Raw genomic sequence first — 16,148 nt, 5'->3', positions numbered from 1 at the left:
ACTACCCTAATGGACTGGCTCGAAGCCTTAAAAATGTATAAGAGATTAAAGCTCACTTTTCATTCGTCCACGACGGCATTAAATAATAAATACATTCACACGGCTTGATACGCTACATTTTAGAAATTAGAAGGCCTGACTTGCTACTGCGCCAAAAATAATATTGAATAAGTAACTAATGACGGGATAAAACAATAACGGGAACCATAAACCCTGAGGTAACATAAACAAATAAAAACTTATTTCGGATCTCTCACTACATACACAACATGCAATATTTAAGCGGTATTACACAGCGACCTGCCGCCGACAGACTATACACACAACTATATATTATGTACATGTTAACTACTGCCACAAATAAGTATATTATGTATTATTACGTATAATAAGTAAATAAAGGACACGACAGGGCGGGGATATGTATATAGAAAATAAAAAATAGAGAAATATACAATAAACTCTATTTAAACATGAAATTTATTAAAGATAAAAACATACAATGTTTTGTTTTACACAAAATAAAATACCTGGAGGGTTATTGTCGAGCGCCAGGGCGGCATTAGCGGAGGCGGGGCGCGCCCTGGCGCCCGCGGCAGATATACATAGTGCGACAGGTCCATATATAGTCCAATAATATAATACATTAGCATATGATAAAAGTGTACACATATATGATACTGTCAAGCCAACTAAAACTCACAAAAAAGTCATGTCGCGCTCTCGCGAATATAAAACTATGTTAAATCTTACAAAAATACTTATGTGACTAATTTGAAATGCACATATAGGATCTCGCTTTCCGTCTACAAAAATAATCTGAAATTGGAATGAAAATCTTTCTTAAGCATTCGGCCTGGGAACGATCACAAAAGTTACGGCGTTCACAACGTCCGCACACAATTTAATTATTTCTCTTCTGAGTCTTAAAGCTAACCGATAGAACCTGTCCGTTGAGCGTATATCCATTGAGCGCTTGTATGGCCATAGCGGCCTCGTCATACTCACGCATATTCACAAATGCAAAACCTTTGTTTTTCTTTGTTTCAGGATCTTTGATCACTTTTATGGAATCGATTGCACCATAAGGACCAAAGAGTTGCCATAGAGCCAGCTCCTCAGTGTCCTCACCAATGTTGTATACATACACTGTGGTCTGATGTGGAGTGGGCGCCGCGCCCAGCAGCGGCACGGGGCTGGCCGGCGCCCCCAGTAGCGGCAGCGGCGTGTGGTTGGTGGCCGCCATCGGGTTAAAGCGTTGCTGGCCCTTGTTGATGAACGGCAACGCCTTACCCGGCGATGGCAGCAGCGGCGGAGGCGAGGCTTGCGGGAACCCAGGGGCGAAGGCAGCCGGCCGCGCTCCGAATGCTGCACTCAGGTTGGTGCCGTTAAAGGCGGCAGGCGCAGTGCCGTTGAAAACTGCTGTGGCGCCGTTGTAGGCAAGCGGCGCAGCGCCCACTGCGACACGGGGCGTCGGCCGCGGCGCGTTCTTGTTCGCATTTGGTTTGTTCGCGAATTTGACCACTATGGCGCCTGCGGCCGGGATCGGTGACTGTCCGTTCATATGTTTGATTGCCTCCTCAGCCTGAGGCCTTGTCTCGTAACACACGAACCCGATGCCTTGCGAGACCCGACTGTTCGTTATTACACCGAACTGACTGAATAAACTATTGAGACGCTCTAGCGTCATGTCTGGAGGTAGATTGCTAATGTAAAGGTTAGATTCCGTGTCAGGTTTGTGGCTGACCTTATTTTCGGGGTTCAGTAGTGCGAATGACACTTTCAGGGTCTTTCCTTGCATGAGGAGGCCGTTGAACGCCGCCCGCGCCTTTTCAGCATCCTCATGTTTCTCGTACTCGACGAACCCGTAACCTCGGTTGGCTATTAATTTACAGCTCTCTATCTTGCCCATGGCGGAGAAGAGCGCGTACATCATATCACGCGTCATCAGCTCGGGTATGTAATTGACCATGAGTTTGGTCGGTGACACATTGTTGGCGTCGCCGCCGCCATTCTCCATCTCGTTTTTAATCATTGTTCTTTTACAGTAAAACTACACTACAGAAAACAAAATACTAATAAAAATCACACTATGAACAGTTGTTTACTTCATTTGCGACATGTATATCGAACAAAGAACGAACACAAAAAGTCCCAGTCACACTAAAATGCCACAGCGACGCCGGTTCACAAGTTCATCATCACACGAACGAGTTTGTTTTTGGAATGTTACCAGGTTTTGCCCTTTTTGTTTGGCAAATACGAAATGCAACTAGTTGTTGAATTATTACATTTCACTTCATTTATTTGCGTTATTTGTTCGACTTAACACATTGAATTATTTAATTGGCACGTGTTTGGATATTTGGTTACTGTCAAAATAATTATTTTATAATTTTTTGATCGCGTGGCACATTTTTATTACATTGTCTATGATATAAATTAAAACCGTTATAACCTCTGCACACGTATTTGACTTCCTCAAATATCGCCAAATGGCTTGAATATTGACTTTAAGAGCTTTTTACATAAACAGTCATGTGGATAAATATCTTTTGAAGCTCTTTGGAAAGAATTAATAAAAACATTTTGTAACACGAGAATACAACATTACTATTTGGGATTTTCGGTTTCTGATAATTTAGCATTTCTCGTGAATATTATGGAATTATTTTTGTTGTTTGTAAAGAAAACTTTTCAAAAGGATAAATAGGCAGAATACACGGAGAACACCTGAAATTCTTATTAGTTTATGGTTCCATAAATACATTTCCAGAAACATCCAGAAATATGTTATCAAATTATAAAAACCATAAAATTAAACACAAAATATGTTATATTTGATTAGGATACTGCTGCGTCGAAATTAGTCTAATTAGTAAATTTCTTACAAGATAATTGTAAATGATAAATTTTAACTTGTCACACCAATCAGCTGGCTACAGGTTGTTGTGTCAAGTAAAAAGTCAACATCAAAGAACAGCTGCGTATGACAGGTGTTGTCAAAATGAACAATTTCGTTTCTGTCATCTGTCAATAGTCTGAATCTGTCAAGAACTCGAATGTAATGAGTGGAGTTTGTGTTTAGACCAGATTTTAATTTAAAATAATTTAATATTCTGAGTATATCAACATGTTCCTAACAAACATATTGTGCAAGAAGGCGAAGAGCAAGTCTGTTCTCATTAATTTTTGTGGTTTTAATTTATAAATTCAATGCATTCAGACAATAATTCCTTTTTGAATTTTCAGGATGATTATGGTTCTGATGGAGAGTGTGGTGTCTGGTCACCAAACTACGAAGATAAGGGAGCGTTTAGCTGACAAATTGGAGTTTATACGCTTCGACCCTTATAGTGAGTAAAAATACTTTTTTGTATAACCTCAAATCAACTCAAATTGGTTGACTATAAAGAAGTGTAAAACTGTGAGGTAAAAAAGCCCTCTAAGGACATACTGACAGGCGTAGTGAAGGATGTCCATCCATAAGGAGGACACACAACATGATTAAAAGCAAGGAGCCACTGATCATTTTAATTGTACTAACAAATGACTTTATGATCACTGTATGGTCCTCCTATTAATAATCAATGTACTAAGAGTAATGTGCTAACTACTTGCATCTATCCTGGGTTTATATTTCCGATTGTCTATTCTATTCTATCATACATAAAAATTAAGATTCAATTTGTGTTGTAAATCTTATTGATTGAGATTGTGGGACTCTTTCTTTGGTTTCAATTACTATTAATCTAGTAAAAAAATATTTTAGTCGACTCTTTCTAACATTTATGATACCGAAATTGCTTCTCAGTGCCTGACAATACTTACTCCTCTGACATGGTTCTCATAATATCACTTTCTGTGCCTGACACATCATCATCAGGCTGTTCTCGTCCACTGCTGGATATAGGCCTCTCTAATGGCACGCCACTGAGCTCGATCTTCAGCTCTACGCCTAACACATCACTCATAACCTAATATGATATTTTCTAAAAATGTTCAGTAAACTAAAAATATATCAGTGATACTTTGTCTAAGCGGGGAATCGAACCCAAGACCTCATGGTTGACAGTCGTTCTTCCAAACACTCAATTGATAAGGCAGTCTACCCTAGATACTTACTTTGTAACAAATTAGACCTTAAAAAGTGCTCTACTTGTACATTTTAGGCAACTTTTGTAGATTGCTTAGACTGCATAGTTGATGCGGTGGCTAGGCAACCAGCTGCCACGCAACATGTAGCGGATTTGATTCCTGCACTGAACAACTCTTTGCGTGATCCACAAATTGTTGTTTCTGATCTGGGTGTCATGTAACCTTGTATGTTTGTAAACACATCCATGACATAGAACAAATCCTAGTGTGGGACTAAATTCTTTTTTTATTGATCTTCATGTTTCTGTTTCAGTTCAACAAGAAAGTTTGTACAAGGAGAGGAAGAAGATTAGGAGTATAAAGTCATCATAAGTTAGCAACAGTGTGTATAGGTACGTAGGTATTAGGATATAAATAATATACAACATGTTTTAAATGTTATAATTTAGTTATTGTACTTTAAACAATAAATAAATCTTTGGATACAATGTGTTTCACTATACTTACTAGAAAATTATGAAACTTCTCTGACATTAAGTACTGCATGTTACAATTTGCTACCAAATTTAATTGTACAGAGCAGAGTCTAATATATGTTCAATATAATGAGTTTAGAATATATGCTTTACTTCCCAAGTTCTTACGGCTAAGTCCGATACTGTATGCAATTGAATAAATTTCATAATTACATGTAGTGCTTCTTCGTCCAATGTGCCTTATTCAGACAAAAAGTGCTAATAGTGCTAATTAAAATGAATTTACAACATAAAACACCTATAATTTATAATTAATAAACTTTAGTCACTACTACGTAGGACCAGCCAGCAACATTCTAATTCTAATAAAATTTTCAAAAGAGAATTTTCAATTTATATAATAATAATATAGGCCAAATATTGATTAATACATATATTTTCATATCACAATACAAGAACTTAATAATTTAAATTTTCGTTTATGATATAATTTTAATAATAATAATTAAAATGTTTTTACTACGTTTTCATATTCATATTCGAATAATTTTATGAATAATTTAATTATTCTGAATTTTTAATAAAGTGCAATTCCGATATTCACCAATATTCCATTTTCGATAAATGTAAATATCAACATTCCATTCAATAAACGTTTCAAACACTTATTATTTACTCTCACTGTATTCTTTATATCTATCTCAAATTTAACTAGAAGGTTAAATATGACTTACACAAGTCCTCAAAATACCTTTTAAGGCTTTATAATAAGGTCGCTGAGTTCCAGCAACTATGATATTATTGAAATTAACATAATTTGAATGAAATTGACTAGAATATAACATTAATGTACTTAGGCACCTAAAAGAATCTATTATTAAATATATTCCAATAATTATAATTGAATTAATACAGCATTTATAAATATTTACACACAGGTGCAGATGAAATAATTTTCAAATTTAATATTGACGTAAAAGAGTCCTTAATTGATTTGAAATCAAATATTACAATTACTTATGCTACTTATAATATACAGTATGAGGAAATTCTTTGGCCTATGATAGCTTAACAAGTATAATTTAAGATTAAAAGATGTGAAATTATAGGAAGTTGGTCCTCTAACGACACTGTATTCATAGTAGATATATTTTTAATGGAATGACATTTAGTAAGAGATGAATGTAGTATAGATATTAACTAAAAACAACGGTTTACTCACGTAAATATTTTGAGAGAAGCTCTACTAGTTTCGAGTCACAGAGGGACTCTTAATCATGAGCAGCGTGCGCAGACGCGGCGACGCGAGGTCGGGCAGCCTACTTTACCATTGTTTCAATTGCTCGAAAGCTGATGAACTATATTATATATTGAAATTGAATATGCTGAGATTGAACTAGTAGGTATATTGGGGATGAGCTAGAGCCATAGAGTAGGTAATAATAGAATCAGGGAAGACATAGAGGCACAAAATGCTGTTTCCTTTGCCTTACTGACTTTCCTAAGTTCACAGGACGACCATAAACAACAATGTTGTATACATGTCCATAATTTGTTCCCTAAGCTAGGAATTTCTCTATACTTTTTCCAATACTTACATTCCACTATTTTCTCCATAGGAAGAAATTAGAATTCTTAACTAGAGATTTGTTTCATATACATAGTTTTATTTAAACATTCTTATTTCTAAACAGTTTAAAATTTAATTTTAATTTTAACAGATAGGTACAATAAAATTTAAAATTTTCTTAGAACAATCGAAATAAGTATGATTGATCCCATTTCAACAATTTGAAATATTTAAACAAACAATAAATAACTTTATTACATACAAAAATACACAATGTCATGGAATACATAAGAATATTATACTGAAAGATTAAGTAAATAGAATAATAGTGGGAAACGTTTATACAATAAGAATTAAATAGAGAAAATATACAATAACAGTACCTATACGAATTCATTATTATGTTATCAGCTTATTCACTCAGCATACCTATTCGTGAGTAGCAGCGCGACAATCGCCGCGCCTTGTGTCACGGAATGCAGCTCATGAATATGAGCCCCTAGAATGGCTTGAAACTAGTCGAGTTCCTCGTCAACCAGTTACGTGAGTAAGCCAATAACATAATAATTAATTTAGTATGTCTCACAAAAGTTATAATAAAATTATAGTACCTATACGACTAGATTGTCACTGAATTGTAATTTGTAATGTTATATTGTTCAATAATGAAACATGTGTAATCAATGTCCACCATAATTCATTTAATTTGTTCCAGAATTTTCTTAGAGCGATTATTAGGTATTTTCAGTTCAATTTCTATTTTTCTGATATTCTAATAATCTATTCGACTAACAGCATTTTAATAGTTTATTTAGAATATGTCTACATAATATTGTATACCCGTAAATTAATGTAATTAACTGAATTTACGAAAACTGACATTTTAGTATTTGCCGCCAACTTTTAGTCTGTTAGTCTATGGCGGAAGCAGTTAAATGCTTCCAGTCTTGCAATGTATAAAAAATATACAAAAAAGAATAGTGGTAGAAATTCATATTCTTTGCATGTTAGGGCATTAAACTTGATATTACGTAATTAAATGCTTTTATTTTCTGAACGTATTAAAAAGTAAAAAGAATAAATAAGACTAACCGACTAAGCAAATTGCCTTGATCAGAGAGGCAGCAATACTAACTGTCAGTTAATTCCATCACACCGCGCGACGTAGTCAACTAATATATCTTACTCTATAATTTATCAATTTCGCAAGGCCGAAAAATCACTTTTATATTTTTTTATTTCTCGTTTAATTTTAATCGTTCCAATTTTTCGATAATAACAATAATATAGATACAGCTACCAACTCGATCAAAAATTGGCCTTTACAACAATTCCTTCCACGGTCTGAGACCGTAACACCCTTTTATTCCAACGTAACATACCATAAATAAATCGATAAATAATTTTAATGATAAATTCAAGAATTAAAGAATTTAATAATCTTATTTTTTTTTAAATGGCACGCTTGTGTTGTCTCATTCTTAATTTAAATCTTTCTACACATTGACAATCTTGCTTTCCCGCCAAGCGTGCCATCAAAACAATCTTAGAATTAGATACAATTTAAAATTTAAACATCAAACATGATTTTTTTAATAATAAACAATTAAAAATAATGTTTAAAACTCTTAAATATATTTTTAACTACCAATTCTAGTTTTAAAATGTTGAATTTAATAGTTTTGTTTATACTAGAGAGATCACTTAGTTTATTCACTCACTTTTCAAGTCATTCGCTCCAGCAGTGGAGCTATGTCAGGGTACTTTCATGCAAAGAACTCCGTTTTTGTTGTCATGTCGAACTCAGACTCCTCCATCTTGTACATCTCGATCAGCTACAAATGGTGCAAAATGTTATTAAGCTTATATTAATTGAGTTCTAAATAAATTGAAGACTGCAAGGTCTGCAATACGACGGGCATGAAACTGACGGGGTATGAAAATTAAAAATCTAAAAAGTCCGTTAGTTAGCTAATGAAAAAATATTAGACACGTATTTTTTATTTTGTCACATAACATAACAATATTTCAAAATTAAAGCTAATAAAAAAACATGTTGCTTTATACCTACTGGAAGGAAGAGAGGAAATACGGGAAGGGACGACCCCTTCCCGGGGCAATGTTGTTCGTATTACAAGTCACTAATATCTCATAACTTCTCCGTATTCTTTGTTTGGTCCTTACAAAGTCGACGTAATGAAACGTCTGTTTTCTCCTTAATTTCGGGAATAATTCTTCCTAAATTACAAACTGAAGTTAAACCTTAACACCTAAGTAATACGTACGTTATCAATATCCTTGGAGAGCTCTTCCATCTGCTTGTCATGGGTCACCTTCAGCTTTTCCTTCTCACGGTTCTGCTTGATGGTTTGAGTCTAAAAATATTTATAAATCAAGTTAAACACTATACGTTTTATAAATTACTTATTGATTAAGCCCCCCTGCATTGAGTGAGAGCGTGATGATTAATACCTTCTCCGTGTGAGTTTTAGTAGTTTATAGGCTGATGATGTGATTATAAAAAACTTGATGGCAAATCAAAATTAAGTAAAGTTTATTGATATTTTTTTTAATCTTTAATTTTAAGGGGGTTTTAGATAGATTTTATACATTGAAGTATCACTTACTAACCTAAATGATAGGTACTGTACATTTAAAATGTTCTAAGTCCTGATACGACGATACGTATACGGTCGTAACCGACCTTCAAATCTTCAAGAAAAGAGCGTATTCCTTTTTAAAAGGCCGGCAACGCACCTGTGACTCGTCTGGTGTTGAATGGGCGGCGCTGATCGCTTACCATCAGGTGACTCGTCTGCACGTTTGCCCCATATTCCATAAAAAAAGTTCTTACCTTCCTCTCATCCAAGAACTTCTTGGTGTTGTTCTGTTTCTTCTCCCTGAGCCGTCGGTCCTTCTCCTGTTTGGTCTTCAAGGTCTTGTCGTTGGCGACCTCCTTGCTGGTCTCCATGCTAATCTTGGCTTGGCGGGCGTTCATCTCTTTCAGCTCCCTTTAATTTTTGGACAGAGAAAAATGTATATTGAATGGTGTACCTAAATGTTAATGTTCGGAGCTGCGGACTGCCTAGCAGGTTACCGGGCTGGGTTCCAGTTTTTAGTCAGTAATCTGAATTTATGAGTGAGAAAATCAGAGTGTCGGCCCACGTGAAAAAGGTAATAGCAATAGTGGTACCTAACCTAATAAGAATGATATAAAAGTGTTCTTTACAAGGAAAAGGTAAGGAACCCCTGTTTTAATTAGAGAAATTACGCGTAGGAGTATATGAAAGAAACATAGTTGCACCGTTATAAAATATTACAGGCAAAACAAGAAGATAATTTAAAAAGTAAATAAATAAGCAACACGGCGCAAAAAGGCCAGTGCTCAGCTAAAATGCCGTAGCCCGAACACGACGGCATATTATGTGTGTGAGAATAGATGTTCCGATTTCCAGCCCATCATCAAGTACCCATAACCCATTGGTTATGTTTGTTTATAGTTTATTCGCAATCATAAAACGAGTGATGTTTGCAATCTATCTCAGATTCAATGTTTACAATATGGGGTGAATATAAACTAGTGCGAAATTATTTACATTGAGAGTTCATAATAAATTGTGATGTTGATGGATTAAATGTTTCGGAAATAGCCGTTTAAATATGATTTAGTTGCTGTAGGTATTTGACGTTATGAACGAGATGACTGCCTCATTGGTCGGAAAAAGGTCTCGGGTTCGATTTCTGTGTCGTGCAAAGTATTACTGGCCTTATTTCGGTTTTTCATTGTAGTGTACATTGTACCCACAATGGCATAACGTGTCGTAATGTGCACCACTGCCTACACCTTCGGGAATAAAAGGTATTTGACGTCGATACGTTACCTACTTGATCTAACACACACTATACTCCTTACAATTTAACTGTGCAGTTTTAACTGTACAGTCGGACCATACAGTTAAAACGTACGGTGTGTAGCCGCTATAAGACTGATAGGTATTATTATGATCTAATGAAATATAGATTAAGTAAGTAATAGACATAGTTAATATATATCTAGAATTCTTATTGGTTTTAAACTCTATTTTCTTTGTTTGGCTGTTGATTTTACACGCTTTTACGCTTACCTAAGTTGGAAAACTAATTTTGGTGAAATTTGTCCTTGTCCTTAGAGATCGGTCTGTCTTTGTCCTTAGAGAATATCTTATCTTCATCAAAAGCCCATAGTCAAGACAGCTATAGGCCATAGGCTTGATGAAATAAGTTAATTCTATCGTCATTAATTCTTGCTACGCTACCAATTTCATACGGTTTGTCAAGACAGATGTCTTTAAACCCTTTAGGCTTTACCTCTCATGTTTTCCCTCCAGTTGTTTCATCTGTGCCAGCTGTGTGGCTTCCATCATCTTCTTCAGCAGGTCACGTTGCTCGTTGAGCCGGCTGCGAGCACTGGTCCACTCCTCGACCCTGTGCTTGGCCACCAGCTCGCTCCAAGCCGTGGCCTGCTCGTTCACCAGCTTGCGGAAGGAAGCATCATTGCTTAGCTGGTCCTTACTGGAATTTGAGAATTGGCAATTACAAATTGTTCTTTAGATAATGAAGCGTAGTTGATTATTAAGATGTTTTAAAACGTTAAGTATTTTTTTCTTTCTTATGTTAGGATCTTTAAGAGTAAGCACGAAATATTTTTAAGTATGTGTATGTATGTTTTTCCAAATGTGTTTATTGTTCTTTGTCTGCTTTTACCATAATATATTACGGTTTACGTGTAAGTTAACAAAGCTATATAAATATACCTGTAGGTGATGTTTCTTCTCTTATTTTGACGTGTACGTCATTTTAAGGAAAATAAATCTCACGGAATCACGACTCATATGAAAACATCGTCATTTAAACTGCAATAATGCATAAATCCAGAAATAGAAAGTTCCCGAAAAATAACAAATAAATTTCGCAGAAGACGTACATAAGTTTAATGTGATTAAATATTTATTTTTCTCAATGAAGCAGTAGCAAGCATTAATTTTCTCCTCGGGCTTTGTTTACGAATGCATTTATAAATACAAAGTCGAAGGAACGTTGAACAGAAATGTTATTCCGAAGGATAGCTGCAGAATTCAGATAGGTATGTGTTATAAACACGTGTTGGTCTTAAATTCTTCGGTTCTTTAAACTAAATTCGTCGTAACGCACGCTGCTCATGACGAAGAGTCCCTCTGTGACTCGAAACTAGTTTAGTTTTTCTCCATTAATAATAGAGTAAACCGTGAGTTTTAGTTAATTTAGTTTGTCTCACAATAGCTATTATAAAAATATTCTTTAATCTGATGATAATAAACTAATGAGGTTTCAGTTCGTTCTGCTGATCCAGTGACCCACTATAATCTAATGATCAGCGAATTTTATCACAAAGGTTTTCCTGCAGGTTTCTATCTTTGTTACTGATTTAATTACAATCAGTAGGCATGGTACATAAATCTCTATAAATAAAAAGCTAATCTAAATCTAGAAAGTTCCCATCACATGGGTTTCTATCAGCCTACCATTTTGATTAAATGGAAGTATAAAGAGTAATATCTTATTGTCACAACTTACGAACCAATGGCTTACAAAGAACGTATTTAATAATAAAGAAGCCATTCATACAGATGGAGTTAGTAAAATAAATTAAAGTAAACTCACTTCTTTCCCTTGATCATCTTCTCCAGCGCAGAGCACTGTGTCTTCTGCAGTGCCATCTTCTCCTTGGCATGGCGCTTCCTCATGGCTTCCAGCTCCTTCTGCTGCTTCCTACCAGTCTTGAGGAAACCCTTCTCCTGGCGAAGGGACTCCACTGTGATCGGCTCGAAGACTAGAGGAGGTTCTAGAAAGAAGGTTGAAATCATTTATTTATTGTTAGTATGTATAGGAACGGCTGTACTTATTTTGAACAGATTTTTTATTGTTTTACGTGGTACATGTCATGATTTCTGCTAACAATTTTTTTATATGCGAGAAGAGGCAATTTGGCAAATGGTATACATAACCAAGCAAATATGTTTCATATCTCACTATACTTCATAAGAAATATCAAAAACGGTCTGAGGAAAACCCCTTTATCCGACTTCACACTCCAGAAAATTCCAAAGACCCAAATACAATCACAATAAAAGTTTGTAAAAGCCAACTTTAATCACATAAACACACTGACGTTCAAAAGTGCCTTCCTGTTCTATTTGAAATAAATGATTTTGACTTTGACTTTGACACTTCCCCTAAAACTTTGTCCTACAACACAATATTTTTCACTTAGACACACACAATACAATATTTTGAAGTAAATAAATAAAAACACGGGTAAATACCTAAACAAAATGAAACTGTGCTCATTTTGCCGCGCGCTCGCACCGACTTGAGCAAAACTCGGCAATGATCGAGAGCATGCAGTGAAGATCTGATACAAAACATGTGTATCGTGAAATATTTAAGGTAATACGTTTGGGGTGTGGTCTGAGTTATAAGCTGAGCGATTTTAGGAGAATTACAAGTGTGATTTGAATGGTTTTTGGTTTAAGGGAAAAAAGGGAATGTTGAAGTGAATGGCCTTTTTTGTCAAGTCCAAATTCAAAGAAACTTTTAATGGTGCTAACAGATTTTAACGGCAAGGTAACCAATATACCTAAGTAACTAGTTAGGTAACTATATTGGTTACCTTACCTTGATCAAATTAGATAATTAAGTTAAAAATATTTTAAATAATCCCATCTAAACTTAAACTTAGTTCTCTTCTAAATGTCCCTGTTTAAACGTGAACTTAGTTCTTTTTCATACTAATCTCATAAGCAATCGAACCCGCTACCTCCTTTACCTTACACCACGCTCCAACACGAAATGATTCTTAAAATATCTACTGCATGTCATACACTGCGTTAGTTTAGTTAAGCTTCTGTGTAAATACAGCGAACGAATTATGAATCCCTATCTATTTGCAGCTTCGCAGATCTGCAAGCTGACCAGTAAAAACATATTACAGTGGTAAAAATGCCTTAGTTTATGTTCTTGTTCTTACACGCTGTTACTGGTTTTACTCGGAAATTTAAACCTAAACAGAGTACAACCAGTATAAGTAGACCTTGTATTACGTATACTTTGTATGAGATGAGAGGTCAAGTTGTGTTGGTGGTGTATTTTGATGTGCTGTGTCTGAAGTTGAGTTTATAATCGTGTCTGTGTTATTGGGATTGAGATGTTCGTTGATCGGAATGTTGTATGGTTTATATTATATGTGGAAGTTACGCGAACTGTTTGCTTTCTATGTAATTACGTTTAGAGATTAAGTGCCTTCGTGCTTTTGTTTTGGTGAATTATGGTTTTCAGGTGTTCTGTGATGATAGGTGTGTGTAATCAAAATCTTACCTATTAGATCATGGGTTCATAGCTTTGTATTAGATAATAGGTATGTTGGGAGTATGTTATGAAGTCTGCTTGTTTTTCTATACGTACACATTTTTCTGTGTTTTAAATCTTTCAAAATTTTGGTCTTTGTGTTAGTGCAGACAGTGACATCTAAGTACCTACTCGAACAAAAAAAACGGAATAAGTTTGGTAGTAAACAGACTACTCATCTACTTGAACTTCACTGAACTTGTACAATTTTCAATTGTAGAATTTTCATAGCTACTTACTCGTAGGTATTCTTAGGTACTTACTACTTCTACTTAGGTATTGTACCTTTCCACATTCGTTTGAAAGAATATAGCTACCTACCTACCCTACCTAGTTCCTCCTACTTCTTTAGATATGTTACCAAACCAAGTGATTAAGTGATACAAATTGCATGCCACTAACCTTCTTTCTTCTCCTCGATCTGCACTTTCTTCTCCGGGCCAGTCTCCTCGATGCCGAGCTGCTTGACTTTGTCGTTCCTCTCCTTAGCAGCGCCCATGAACGCTCGGGGGTCCGATAGAGCCGCCATGAAATCTGGTAGAAAAGAAAAGCTTGTAAAAGTGGTAGAAAGAATACTGTCGAAGGCAAATCTTCTGTTAACGATATACCTATCTTCTCTTCAAAGATCTTTATTGTGTAATGCACCGCAGACACTTTAAATGTGATTAAAAAGTCCCCGAGTAACTTTAAATGTACTCTGACCACTCTAAACTCTGAGGAATTATAAAAGTCGTATTTTTGTTTTGATTCTCCCCTATAAGAATTCCCTAAGAAACCCATTGTCTAACAGCTCCCGCAGTAATTTCGACTGCGCATTGTACAGTATCCGCCTATCCCTTATCTACGGACTGCCTAGCGGGTTACCGAGTCTCGAAAAAGCAGGAGTAGGTGATTTTTAGTCAATAAGAGTCTGACACTCCCTCTCGCCTCGCTCAAGGCGGGAGAAGTAATTGGAAGATGATTATCCCCCCTAAAAAATCCCTTATATTCACCAGTTAAAAGATGATTAAATCTCTACAAATACTGTTTACCTTCAAACCCATCAGGCACGTAGATCTTCAGCTCGATATTACAGAACAGCATGGGCAGTGACATGGGGAAGTTGGCCTCGGTCCTGAGCGAGATGTGCCGGTAGCCGGCCTGGAGCCCGTCCAGCGGCAGGATGCGCTGGCCCAGCAGCTTGCTGTTCTCGTCGTACACTCCGAAACGAAGGACTGCCAAGTCTGGTAGTACAACCTGGAAGTAATGTGGTGTGGTTAATTGGTGATATATGTCGACATGTATGCTTTGTTGTAGGTTGAAATTTATTCTGTATATTGAAGTGAATAAAGGTCGTTATGGTGTACCAGACTTCGCTGGAAAATCCTGTTATACCTACCTTCCGTATCAGTTTAAAGGTCAGTTTATACTAGCGCAGAGTCAACTGAACATAACAAATTCAACCTTAACTCCACAGCGTAACGCACATATTACTTCTAAGATTTAAATAAGGCGCATTCACGTGCAGACGCGCAAATTCCCAAGAATGCGCTGGCCTTTTTAAGTTCGACTCTGTGTTGGTATAAACTGACCCTAATATCGTTCTAATCACCTGGGATTTGACCCAAATGTTCCGCCCAAATATCATTCATGCCAATCTTACCTTTCGGAACAAGAAAGGCTCCTCATTATAGACGGGGTTCAGTCCATTGGCGGGCACCATGCGGGTCCTGAACTCCTTGCGGATGGTGTCTGATGGTAGACCGTACATGTCCACCTCCACGTAGGTACCGATCTTCTTGTCTGACAAGAACTGGCCGGCGATGACCTGGTCACAAATGGGATGGATTTAAGTCTTACTTTACTTGAGAAAGGGTTATTTATAATATGTACTTTACACCATGAGATGCAATTTATCTCATAAAAAAAATATCTAAATACCAAAAATTAGTTGTGCACTAAGCATACCGATGTGCGTCTTTGTGCGATGCATTAAAAATATACACAAAGAAGATTTTCTTAGTAAAAACACGCATCATATCTGGAGAAAATTTTTTAGGGTGAGTTTTTAACCAAATATTGTCAAATACTATTTTAGTGAGCTATTGAGGACATCCCACATACCACGATAAGTATAATAAACATAAGTAATTCCAATGTACCTGCACGGAGCACTGAGCTGCAATCACGCCATCTACAGGGGCATCAGCGAAGGGATCGAAGCTCCGGTCGGCTCGGCGCATGAAGTCAGGTTTGAGAAGGTAGCCGCAGTTGCCATTGTACTCGAACTTGCCCTGGTTCAGCTGCATCGGCAGGTCTGACGTTTGGAAGTTCAGGGAGACCATTTGACAGCCGGCGTTCCAGAACACCTGGGGAGAAAAGATTTAATTATTATGTTGTCGGCTTAGTCACGCAACTGCTTGACGAAGACCTCGGAGGAGTTTCAAGCAATGCTAGAAGTTCATATTTTCACATTCCGTGGCACACCATGCGGTAATTGTCACGAAAGTTTCAATAAAAAGAGCAAAGATTTATTAGATTTAACCAGTTTAATGGAAAAATATTTGTTTTGCTAGATTTTTTGATGTACATATGTTGGATTC

General features: G+C 36.3%; 3 protein-coding genes across 5 annotated transcripts in view; 1 reads left to right on the top strand and 2 right to left on the bottom strand.

Moving 5' to 3' along the window:
- Positions 1–462: 462 nt before the first annotated feature.
- LOC118267437 (ELAV-like protein 1) lies at positions 463–2,436 on the bottom strand. Its single transcript, XM_035581434.2, has one exon. It carries the CDS (start codon positions 2,033–2,035, stop codon positions 905–907), a length of 1,131 nt encoding a protein of 376 aa, XP_035437327.1. The 5' UTR covers positions 2,036–2,436; the 3' UTR covers positions 463–904.
- A 574-nt stretch (positions 2,437–3,010) lies between these two features.
- LOC118267426 (39S ribosomal protein L33, mitochondrial) lies at positions 3,011–4,586 on the top strand. The gene is made up of 3 exons (XM_035581411.2): positions 3,011–3,174; positions 3,253–3,356; positions 4,412–4,586. The coding sequence occupies exons 1-3, from the start codon at positions 3,134–3,136 to the stop codon at positions 4,468–4,470; spliced, it is 204 nt and encodes a 67-aa protein (XP_035437304.1). The 5' UTR covers positions 3,011–3,133; the 3' UTR covers positions 4,471–4,586.
- The window catches only part of LOC118267425 (1-phosphatidylinositol 4,5-bisphosphate phosphodiesterase), a 91,117-nt gene continuing 79,494 nt past the window's right edge, over positions 4,526–16,148 (bottom strand). For 2 of the 3 annotated variants that reach the window (XM_050694333.1, XM_050694332.1), the window contains exons 14-22: positions 15,708–15,914; positions 15,209–15,373; positions 14,598–14,802; positions 13,969–14,100; positions 11,824–12,004; positions 10,492–10,695; positions 8,999–9,155; positions 8,430–8,519; positions 4,526–7,979 (exon numbers count right to left, since the gene is read on the bottom strand). In XM_050694333.1, the coding sequence (XP_050550290.1) occupies positions 7,911–7,979; positions 8,430–8,519; positions 8,999–9,155; positions 10,492–10,695; positions 11,824–12,004; positions 13,969–14,100; positions 14,598–14,802; positions 15,209–15,373; positions 15,708–15,914 (1,410 nt within the window). In that variant the 3' untranslated portion in view covers positions 4,526–7,910. The remainder of the gene's footprint in view (positions 7,980–8,429; positions 8,520–8,998; positions 9,156–10,491; positions 10,696–11,823; positions 12,005–13,968; positions 14,101–14,597; positions 14,803–15,208; positions 15,374–15,707; positions 15,915–16,148) is intronic. The other variant, XR_007705364.1, reaches the window with a different exon arrangement.

Source organism: Spodoptera frugiperda, chromosome 6 (assembly GCF_023101765.2).
Source record: "Spodoptera frugiperda isolate SF20-4 chromosome 6, AGI-APGP_CSIRO_Sfru_2.0, whole genome shotgun sequence".
NCBI lineage: Eukaryota > Metazoa > Arthropoda > Insecta > Lepidoptera > Noctuidae > Spodoptera > Spodoptera frugiperda.
Note: the sequence above shows the minus strand (reverse complement) of the source record. Positions and strands in the feature narration are given on the sequence as shown.

What these genes read in the sequence shown, in the direction of transcription:
- LOC118267426 (XM_035581411.2), top strand. Translation starts at nt 3,134, where the DNA reads ATGTTCCTAACAAACATATTGTGCAAGAAGGCGAAGAGCAA. An exon ending in TGCAAGAAGGCGAAGAGCAA is followed by an intron (nt 3,175 to 3,252) that starts GTCTGTTCTCAT and finishes TTGAATTTTCAG; the next exon opens with GATGATTATGGTTCTGATGG. An exon ending in TATACGCTTCGACCCTTATA is followed by an intron (nt 3,357 to 4,411) that starts GTGAGTAAAAAT and finishes TTTCTGTTTCAG; the next exon opens with TTCAACAAGAAAGTTTGTAC.
- LOC118267437 (XM_035581434.2), bottom strand. Translation starts at nt 2,035, where the DNA reads ATGATTAAAAACGAGATGGAGAATGGCGGCGGCGACGCCAACAATGTG.